Consider the following 11,731-nt stretch of genomic DNA (forward strand, 5'->3'; position numbering starts at 1 on the left):
CTCTACATTTAATAACAAGCATAAATTTGGAATCGACTTGAGGCAGAATCCAGAAGGTCCTCTTTGCCAGTTGTGTTTTTCATAGATTTGGTTAAATTGCTTTAGTACCAACAGGCAGCATGGCTGATGACTGGTGCTTTGAGACTGCTGCACTTTGTTGCTGGTGGACTAAAGAAGCTATTGGCTGGACGCCACAGGGAGAAAAGAATCTGTCAACTGGTTTATCATTTCACAGGGACACTCACTTTAAAAGGTATCATCCATGTAACTTGTCCCAGTGTTATCAATAGCTAATGCATGTAAACAGCCACAGGGCTGAAATTTAATCCAATTAGCATTTAGACAGTTTGAAGACTTGTTATCACAAACAATGAAGGGCATATTAATTTACTATTAATTTACTATAGACCATGAAGAAAAAAAACTTTAGATAGTCTTGCTGTAAAAGGACATCACAAACTTTAAACTGTTACAAGAAACAGTGTATTGGGATTGAATAAGGCCATCTAAATTTATATTTATTTTCCAGCTTTTGGAAAAGCAATCTACTTTTAATACTCCAGATGGAATATATCCAGCTCATCAAGTACTGTCTTATATAGCATCAAATATTAATTTAATCTAATACCAATTTTAAGTCAATTAATTCAATTAATATTGAATGTGACTATCCATGAAATGTGTATGTTTTATTGAACTACTCATTATTCAATACCCTATCCATTAATAATTGAAAGCATGATATTCTATGGCCTACTATGATCACTGTATATTTGGAAGAAAATCAAATAACAGTCAACAGGCCTGAATCACAGCAGAAATGTTGACTTGCCACAGCAGGAAAAGAACAGGTGATACAAAATTTGTTAACAATGGTTCAGTTTAGTTAAGTTTCCCAGTAACCATGTCAGTGAGCCACTATGCAAACTACTAACACCCTGGATGAATGCAGTCATATATAATTTTATTAATTACATCTTTTCTTTTCCTGCTACGCCAAAATAGCTGCTGTGAAAAAGATCTATAGGCTTTTTTCACAGCGTATACAGCATTTTTGATTTGTCATAGTAGGAGAAGCATATGTGCTACGAATTACTTACATTAATGATGGCTCCATTCTATTCAAGTATCCCAGTGCGCCGTGACCTTATGTCACTGAACCAGCATGCACAATACGAGGAGGATGAAACCAAAGTAGCCAAATGGAATTCATTAATTTTCCTATTTACATCTTTGCTCTTCAGCTGTGACATGTCAACATGTCTTCTGTGAAAAAACCCTTTGGTTTGTTAGGGTCAAAAGGAAGTATGTGCAAAAAATTATTCAGCAAGTTATTTCACATAATTTTGTCTGCATTCATATATATAAAAAAAAACCTTAAGCCAAAATATTTGGGAATGAGGACTTGGAAGAGCTATGGAAGTGTTTTCTGTTCGAATTCTTCGCGTGTAGGTAGGGACAGCTCTGGCAGCTGTCTGGACAAGAGATTTGATGCCTAATGACAAAAAGGAGCAATCCTGCTTCAAAGAAACTTCATAATGGTTCTGCCCACTGAGGTTTCTGTCTCTAGCCCTGTTCCCTCACTGTGCAGATGGAGCAGATTGGCAATCATATCGGTGTGTCAGGGAAAATTTATGTCACCAGGGCCGATGGAAGTGGACAAGGGTCTTGGCTCCCCTCACAGAGTGACTCCACTCTGTACTCCTGAGGGGTAGCAATATTGTTCCGAACTCACCCCGGGCCACATGTAATCTTCTCAGGAGATTACAACACTCCCCCTCTATCCCCCTCTATCACTAGTGAATGCTCATGTGCTGCTTGCAGTATGATAGAATACAATGTCCTATCACTTCCATTTTACACTGACATCTTTCTTCTTAACTGTCATGGCTTAATTTGTGCAAGGTTGCTGTATAGTTTTTGTTTTTTATTACATCAACATCATAGTCACTCTATGGCAGGTCATTGCTTCTTCATTTGGTACATCTTTGCTTTCTCACTTGAACTGACTGACTGACCAACAAAACAATGTCCCACCTGTACGAAAACACTTAGATAGCTAAAGGGCCCTACTGAAAACATGTAATCTGAAATATCTTGTGAGAATAATACTAACTGACATTTACCCAAAGCTTAGATTTTCATGGTGCTGAAAAGGTTTGAAAAAAAATATGTAAGCCTCTTGAAATGAGGAGATAAATGGTGTAAGTTCACATACAAAAAACATATTGCCAAATACCATGTTGGGAATCATCTATAACTGTTGACATGCTGGCATGGACCCTGGCAAGGACCCTGCGGGCTATTCCCATGCCAAACTACTCAGTCATTTGTGATGTCTGAAAATGTAATGTCAGACAAAACCTCAGGCAAATCTCTTTGAAGGATGTCTGCCAGCTGTGTTTCCACTGTACACTTTTCGCCTCTTGTTCATCAACTTCAGAGCAGCAATTTTCATCCAAGAAGCATAATCTTTTGCTCTCTTCTTCCTCTTTTTTCTAAGTAATAGTTTTGTCAGTGGAGTTCTATGAAAGGATGGAAGAGGATCCCTATGAAACAAGTCCTCAATTCTTTTGATGGATTTGAATTGTTTGCTCATGAAACTACAACTTTGAATTGAAGAAAACATGTTTCTGCATTATTTTCTGTATTAGGCCTATGTAGCTTCAATTAATATGTAAAGAATTTCATATTCACGTGTCAGTATCAAATATAGTCAAACATTATAGTTTTACGGCCTCTGTGCTGACACACCACATTCTCTACATCAAGAAATCAGAGACGGACTGCATATGAGCACAAGGATGATTATCATAACTGAAAAATCACTGGCAGGCACTTTTAATATGCTGTAGAATGTCTCTCTCTGCTCCATTGTCATTGCCTGTAGCTATATATCTGCTACCCAGCTGTGAGTTGCAGCTGTCACTGGCTTCAGAGAGTACACAATCCTTATGCTGTTGTCAGTGGCATGCCGTCAGGACAAGCAAGGAAAGCAGTGTACAACCAGTTAAATCTAAAAATAGACATCAAGGGGCGGCCCAGTAGTCAAGTGGTTAGGGCGCATACCATTTGAGCGCAAGACGCTCTTAGCAGGCAGTCACCGGTTCGACTCCCGATCGGTCTGACTCTTTCCTGCATATCATTCCCCTCTCTCTACCCCCTTTCCTGTCAGTTTCCACTGATCTCTAATAAAGGCATAAAAAGCCCAAAAAAAAAAAAACTTTAAAAATAGACATCAATTAGAACAATATCGAAGTGGTAGGAAGTATTGGTTCTGAGATGTAAAGAGAGATGATGTTTTGAATCATCTTGTAATTTAATGCCCTCTTGTGGCTGCAGCAGGCTATTGTCTCTGGAAGGCAGGTTGACGATCAACCGTTACATCTATAATTTCTGTCATTTCCATGGGCATGGGTTTTGGACATTTGAACATGAGCATTATGAATACTCTTTCGATCTTCGACTGGGTACAAGCTACAGCTAGCTAGCTAGACAAGTGTGCTTATCTGTAAATGTCATCACATGCCACTGGCTGTTGGCTAAAGGGTGAAAACATCTAGACACAGACAACAGAAACACACATTAGGGGAGCACTTCTATTAGTTGTATATCATGAATAACCAAATAGCAATAAAAGCAGTCCTCAGGAGTGAACACGGCACATAAAAATAAAAGAGTATGAATTAAGGATAGTGTATGCCATTACTGCATGTTATAATGAGATTATTATGGGATACTGTGTGTTGTGCAAACTTAATTGCACCTACATGACAAGCTGTGATTTACATGAAATGTAATCCCCCACTATCCACAACTCACTAGCAGTGTCTGTCCTACACGAAAGACTTTTTAAAGCCTAGGTCATCACGTGCCCCAGAAAGATTTTTCTCTCTGTAGCTTTATAAGAAAACTGGCTCTTTGATATGAAGGACTAAATTTGAACTGTTCAGGTGTAACCATTGTTACCGTGTGCTCAGCTTAATCTGAGATTCTAAAACTAGAACATCACTGCCCATCTGTCAGCGTAGCCTCAACAAATTATTCTGTTATGTCTCCACTCTCTCTTTCATAATACAGATGTATATCCAGACCACAACCCTGACCATCTCCGTAAGCCTCAGTGCATCTGTCTCTCTGGGAATGCTCTACATGCCTAAGGTCTACGTGGTTCTCTTCCATCCAGAGCAGAACGTACCCAAGCGCAAGCGCAGCCTGAAGGCTGTGGTCACTGCAGCCACCATGTCCAACAAGTTCAACCCCAAAGGAGGCCTGAGGCCCAATGGAGAAGCCAAGTCTGAACTCTGTGAAAGTCTCGAAACACAAGGTTTGTATCACACCTGATGAAGCAATAAAGAGACAGAAAAAGTGATAAAAAAGTCCTCAACCAGGAGCATCAGCTGATGCAATGAGCTGTTTCTGTGTATAATTATAGCTGTTATAGAATACACATCTACTCCTCTTAGGTGACAACATAAGTGATGGAAATATTATTTTGCACTTCAGCAGTCTGGTAATTTAGCAAGCATAATTATATAAGAAATTAGGGTGCTGTTATAGTGGCAGCTAACATGCCATTATACTGTATATCAACAGGAGCCTTTAGCTAGCATAGGACTGGGGTCTTTCCAGTTCCCTATTATTCAAAGCATTTAATTGACCAGTGGCTAAACTAATGCCTATTGCCTTCTGTTTGTTAATGTAATATGCACAGTATATTACTCTTCTTATATTAGGCAGGGTTAGTTATGTTCCACACTGGTTTGTTATGTTCAAAACTGGAAATACAAAAAATGTCTTTCAAAAATAGAGAAAGCCACTTTTCACAATTTCAGCAGGATAGTCCAGCATTTTGAATACACAGGAGAGGAGAATTTTCAATGTTCAATTCTCACTAACTCTCACCAAGGTGGATTTATGAATCAGGAGGTGTGACAGGGTGCCCACACTATTCTGATTCTGAAAGGGACTAAAGAGACGAGTAGCTCTGTGTTGGAAAGGAGGATATTTCAATCACCGAGATAAAGTGTAGGCAGTCCCTGTGTGGTGGCAGGCTTAAATCCAATCAAGCAACCCCACGTGTTCTGATTACTGAAGGTCCTGATTTTATACTCTGAAATGCTGAGGAGTATTGAATGATGTGCATTAGGACTAAAAAGCCTGCACCCACACTCGCATGTATGCCTTTTTTTGACATGAGAATGGAGTTGTAATATCTTATTCTATTATAGATCCTATTTATAGGTGCTGATTCTCACCCTCTGGTCTGAACTGTGAATCTAACATATGCTCTTTGTGCTTATGTGTCAGACTGTGTTGAGGGAGGGGACCCTTGTGAGGGACTTTAGACTCTCAGGTAACCAGATTAGACGATGATTTTGCCCTTTCAGTGTCTGCGATCACTTTTTTTCCAGTTAATTTCTGTTAATGATCACCACAACCCCCATGCCTGCTAAAACTATGCACAAAGCATCCCAGCTGCCCCTGGCTAATATACAGCACCCTGAATGACACAAGGCAGTAATCACGCCCTCACAAATCCACCCATGACCAACAGACATTAACTTGGATAGACAATATTGGTGTGTGGTGCTGTAAAATGGCCAATCAGCATGGTAAAGCCTGTTAATGTGGGAAGATGACACCACTCTGCCTGAGTGCAGGAGACAAGCGATAGCCATGTGTCCCCTGTAATTTGTTTCCCTGTTGACAAAAGAAGGAATATGTGGTAATGGGACAACAACAACAATAAGAGTGAACAGGAAAAGACAGATGGGTCTGCCAGCTCCAATTCTTTCTGGACCATCTATTCTTTATCTTGGCCTCGCAGCACATAAATATTCAAATAAGGTTCATTTATCAATGCTTCTCTTGGAAGAGATGCTTTGGATGAAATGCTGAGGATACCGCCCCCATTCACACACCCAACAAGGCACTGACAAATACACAGAAACGTTTACCATAACACATCTCTCTCTACAGCACTTTTGCCCTGACTGTGGCTTTCAGCTGTCTTCTGATTGGATTCATCCCCTCTGACATATTCAATCAGCCAAGGCTGCTGTGGGCAGATTGGCAGATTGGTAGTTTGATTACCTCCACTGAGCATGCTCGCTGAGGACAGTTTTATTTAAAAAAATGACAAACAGGTACACACTGACACTTGCACACAGACATGCGTGTGCAGACGAGCATGATGGCACGCATACACACTGGTACTGTATGGTGTGACAGTCACATTTGACCAGCAGTTGTGGTTTGCCCCCTGGTCATCTGTCTTAAGTGTTTTATTCACAGCTGACATAAACTCCATGAAACATGAAATGCACTAATATCAAACATTGATGAGACTTATAGTGCCAAGTCAGATCACATATTGTCTTAAAAGCATTTTACAGTGAATTTACAAATCAAAGTGGAAACACACTGACTGACTGCTGCATGCTTTGCTTGGTGCACACAGAAACATCAGGTCTTTGCATGTGATAAAAGACTTGCATTTGAATGATTACTATTGCATTTTATACCAATGTTGTGATCTGCTTGGTGACTCTATAGTGTCTATAGTGAATTATTTTATACAATGATATAATGAGCTGTGAGGAAAACATTATGACAGAATTTTCCCTGATTTCATGAATACTGTAATAGCAGGTACTTAAATTACTATAACCATTGCCACAGCCTGTGATTCTGACTCAATCTGCATCAGTGTCTTAACAGATATTGCATTGTTGGTACATTGTTACAATATCTGCAGTGTTTCAATGTGCTATTACAATCAGTGATTCACTTGCAACATTCAACAGTAGCTTTTTTCCAATATTATGAATTTGTGTAAAAAAAAAATGTTTAGCGCTGAAATTATTAATTGATTAGTCAATAAGCAGAAAATGAATGGGCACCTACCGAGAGAACTGATCACTTGGGGATAAATATTTCTCTAATACTATTAGAGGTTGAATATCTTTTGGTTTCAGGTTTGGTTTAGAAAAAACAATCAATATGAGTTCTGAGAGATTGTGATGAGCACCACTTTCACCATGTTTTTATATTTGATTCAAACAAACAAAGTGATGATGCAAATTATTATTAATTGCAGCCCTATACTTTTTTGTTAGTTTCTTTGTTTTACATCACTGTAGTAATAGTTTATTCTGAATCTCAGTCACCTTCCCAATGTCCTCAGTTTCACAAGTGACACATTTTAGCTTCAATGCAATATAACGATAGAGGAGGTGTCATTCCTTGTACATCCTGCTATTATAATTGGTTCCACCTGCACTTGTTTAAGTCATCTATAAATAGAGCTTCCCATCAGTTTGGACTCCAACATGTGCTCTGAAAGATTACATTTTCACGCCTGCATTTTTAACCCTTTCCCTCTTTCTCCTGCACCTTCCCTTACAGTTCTGGCCTCCAAGCAGACATACATAAGCTACAGTAACCATGCCATCTAAGATAGAGACGAACCGTGGAAGCACAGGAGGGGCCTGTCTGAGGAGAAATCACCTGATTCTGGGGAATACTGGGGAAATACTGGAGGACTTCAAAGCCGCTACAGCAGAGAGAACTGGGGTGGAAAGATGGAAATCTGTCACTCCATAAAAAGAAAGGATGTCATATTTTTTTAAGAGAATCAGGTAAAGGCTTTAATGCCAAATTTATGAGAAATTAGTAGATTTGCAGGAGGGAGTTGGAAGAAGTCAGAGAGATTGGATAGTTAATTTTCTTCTTCCCACCCTTTCTGAGACACAAGTGAGCGTTGTGCTGTGATGTGTCCAGATGCAGGCTGAGCAAAGTACCTGGAGCCTACAGTATGTTTTCTTTCTGAAGTGTATAGCACACAATTTCAGTTCTCTCTGAGGCTGATTCGTTTGTCTCATTTCAACAAAAACAGGGAGAAAAGTGTTCTGTTTTTGCTCTAGTCAAATGCAGTGGACAAGATGAAACAGTATAAAAATATAGTAATTATTTTTGGTTACCAGTATTATTGGGGTTGAAAGCTGCAGTACTCTTCAAACTGTACATGCCTTACTACAGTACATTCAGTATTCCTACATGAACTAACCATATCTGAAACACCTGAAAATAAAGCAGTGGGTCATCCCAGATTTTTTAATAAATGTTTCATAATAATGATGATGATGCCATCATCTTGGCAAACCTAGTGTACAGTCCCAGAGCATGCTTGTGGGAGCATCACATGTACTGTGCTGTGTTGTCAACGTCTATGGAATGCAACATTTGTCATGGTCGTCATTCACAGTGGAGATGTCCTTTTGGACCATTACCCACCGGGTTACCCTCTGCTGAATAAAGAGTAATTTATAACACAAAAAGGAGCCAAACCTTTATGATTAACACCACACACTCCATAAATGGCAGCCTTGACTTGGAGACTTATCGATGCATACTTTAAACATCCCAGATTTATTGGCCCTTATTTATCATGCTCTTATTGAAGCCTTCCCAAAGTCATTCCATCCAACATTGAAGGTGCAGTTCTTGACAATAACATAATTATTCAAGGTTGTTTCCATTTTACCCTGTTTTTTCTGTACTTGTGTGTTTCTGTGTTTACACATAATTATCCTCCTTACAGTATATTCTTGTCAGGAAACACAGTGCTGGATCAAATGCTTGGTTTTTGAACAAATAACACAACACACCAGTCTGTTGTTATACCAGACATATTTTTAAAGGTTAATAATAAAGAATATGATAGATTGCAAGGGACACTATCATATGGAGACCCTCCTTGTGGTTTGTGATGGATGCACAGTAGCTCTGTTTGAGGCTGCAGTAGAATGATTGATGATAGTATAGTATTTAGTATTTTGATAGTAGATAGTAGATAGTATTTTGGGTGCAAAATTAGGCTTATGTTGCTTCTCAGCATGAAGACCCATTTGGAGAAGTTCCATCAAAGATCTAAAATGTTCAGAAAGACAATTATGTGGGTGACATACTGTACATTGCATTTCCTTAGGAATGCTTTTTTTTTTTTTTTTTTTTTTAAACAGTCTCCATATAGCCTGTGTTATGTTACATTTAAATACTCTTCACAGTCCCATGGAATAGGCTTTTGCCAATTGTCAGATTTTCACATATTTATACATGAAAGAGCCACGTCATTAAACCTAAGCAGACTTTGTTACAGTAAACCTGTAACAAGTTCAATCACAGTGTGGACCCTACTTAGTCAGCAGCTATATGCAGCTTTTAGCCTCTTTTAGCTCATTATTTTGCTTTCATGTCCAACACACAGACTGTATGGTAGAGTCTTAGGACAACTCCATGCAGGGCTCTATGCTTACAGCTTTAGAGGCACTGGCACTCCTATATGAAAAAAATGCATCCCTTTTCAAACATCATAGAGGCTATTAATTAATTTTAGGATTCTCAAAGTAGATAGTGTGATAGCACTTTAACCCGTCTGTATCCAATATCAAGTTGGACATGGAGTTCACGCTACTTAGCAGCAACGGATGTGACCAGTATTTTCATTTTAAACGGTGAAAACGACGATCAACACCGGCTAAAACTGAGACACTGCTACCTAAAAGTTGTGTTCAGTGAGCTTTGTTGAGACTGTCATCTTGTCTTCAGTCATCAACTCACACAATGTGATGTTCTCCTTCATGGGCTCTCTGCTGTCTGCGTCTATGCGTGTAGAGGAGCTGAGCCCTCAGACAAAACACCGCAGAGAGAGCAGAGCAAAGAAAGACAGAACACGCTGCATGGACTGTAAACACCAAAACCATATCTTGCAATCTGCTAAGCCTTCTCACTGGTCTCTCCAAGTGCCAATAAAATGCTCCTATTCCTTACAAATTTAGAACCAGTTTAGAACCAGCCTAAGAGTCACTCACACCACCATTGTGAGTAACTAACTTCTGAGTAATTGTTCAGATTCACACACTATTTTTTTTACTTGTGTATGCAAGCAAAATGCTCGCACTGTAGAGCCCCTGCCTGATAGAAAAGTACAGATACTTGTTTCAAGCAAACACACTCATCAGTGACTGCCCCCAACTTCCTGGCAGAGAACAGCAAAGATGAGCAATAAACCAATGACTGATTTAACAACTAGCAAGTTAAAGCTGCAGATATTTAACAGGAGTTGGTACAAAGCAAAACATAGCTCAAGAGTTGGTGAATATTAGACTTAGGTTTGTTAGGTGGTCAAAAGGATAACAATAGGATATCAATGTTGTCAAAGTAGGCAGTTGTTTGCTAAAATGTAGATGAGCCAGTGGTGTCTAGGTTTTGGTTTTCTGCGTCCTTCTGCCCATAGTTGTAAAAAACATTTAATGCAGCTTTAAACTTGTACTGAGATGAAAATCATTTCTCAGTCTGTTTAATAGACATTAATTAATTTTCACAATACTGACCATCTTTCATTTTAGATGAAATAGGAGGATGAATACCTGCTTGATAAATAAGGGCCAGTGCCTTCATTCTGTGCCTCATACCCATTACATTACCCCTGCCATTCTTTCCATGGATCTTTCATGGTGTTTCTTTGTAGGAAGAAGAAAAGGAGTCAATGTACAAATTGCAATTGTGTGTGCAGTCTTCATTTCTGTCTCCAGTCTCTAAAGTGTTTGTCATGAACAGTAGCTCTGGAATTTGTCTCATTAAATGTTATCCTCAGCAATGCAAAAATCTGTATGTTGCATGTCAAAACCCATGTCATGTGAACACTAAGAAAAAGGTGTAATGTCCAGAAGGAAAACTACTGCAGAGGATTATAAATAACTAACATTTTTGGTTTAATCATTGATTCTCTCAGCTTCAACAAAAGTCTACAGTGTTGCCGCAAATGTTGTTTTATCATCATTTGACAAAGTATTGTTTGTGGGATTGTTTGTGTTTGTGAATTTGATAATTTACTGCTTTTTTGCCACAACCCCCCTTTTTATTTTTCTTAAACACTTTGTCTGTGTTACAAAATAGAATATGTAAGTGCTGACTGAAATTAAATGGCAAGTTAATGTATGTTATTAAAATGGATTGATCATGTCTGCTTTATGTACTGAATTATTTAAAAAAAAAAAAGAAAGATAAAAAAAGAATTACAGTGCCTGGATATTTATGAATTATCTATAGAAAAAAATGTGTAGAGCATGTTCATTTTTATACAAGATATTTCTAATAAAAGATTGTTTTGCTAATAAAGTGTTGCTGTTTCATCTTTGCTAGCATGTGTCATTATCAGTTTAATAGTATATTCAAGAGTAAATTCCCATTCAATAGTAACATATGCACCAGGTAACAATCACACTTATCATCATCAATAATTCTTGTTGCTCGATTCTTCAAATTGACACAATATGCAAGACCAAGGTACAGACATGCTCTGTTCATGTAAATGAAATGTGAAATTATGATGTTGCCCTTGGATGGACATTGAAAGTAGCCATTAACCTGTCAGTCCTGTTGCGGTCCAGGAACACCAGGAGGCTAGTGCTGGAACACTTTCAATGACAGGCACACAGAGAGGGCCCAAGAAGAGACTGACAGCCCCGGAAAAACCTTTCTGGATTTTTTTTGACAAACATAGCTGCCCACTGGGATTTGTCTCAGTATGCCCAATGACCATTGCGACTGTGGCTGTTACCAAGGGTGGGGTGCAACAAATGTCTGTGGTGGTGGTGCGCATTTAGATGGGCATTTTTTAAGTGGCTAAAATTTTTTTTTTTCTGCTGTCCCTATCCAAAGCAGT

General features: G+C 38.8%; 1 protein-coding gene across 3 annotated transcripts in view; it reads left to right on the plus strand.

Annotated features, from left to right (window-relative positions):
• LOC139620869 (metabotropic glutamate receptor 4-like) overlaps positions 1-11,184 on the plus strand; it is a 172,078-nt gene extending 160,894 nt beyond the window's left edge. For 2 of the 3 annotated variants that reach the window (XM_071476842.1, XM_071476843.1), the window contains 2 exons: positions 4,081-4,327; positions 7,411-11,184. In XM_071476842.1, coding sequence (XP_071332943.1) covers positions 4,081-4,327; positions 7,411-7,460 — 297 coding nt within the window. In that variant the 3' untranslated portion in view covers positions 7,461-11,184. The remainder of the gene's footprint in view (positions 1-4,080; positions 4,328-7,410) is intronic. The other variant, XR_011690895.1, reaches the window with a different exon arrangement.
• The last annotated feature ends 547 nt before the right edge of the window (positions 11,185-11,731 follow it).

Source organism: Trachinotus anak, unplaced genomic scaffold (genome assembly GCF_046630095.1).
Source record: "Trachinotus anak isolate AG129_WGS33_773 ecotype Australia unplaced genomic scaffold, CSIRO_AGI_Tana_v1 ptg000004l, whole genome shotgun sequence".
Lineage (NCBI taxonomy): Eukaryota > Metazoa > Chordata > Actinopteri > Carangiformes > Carangidae > Trachinotus > Trachinotus anak.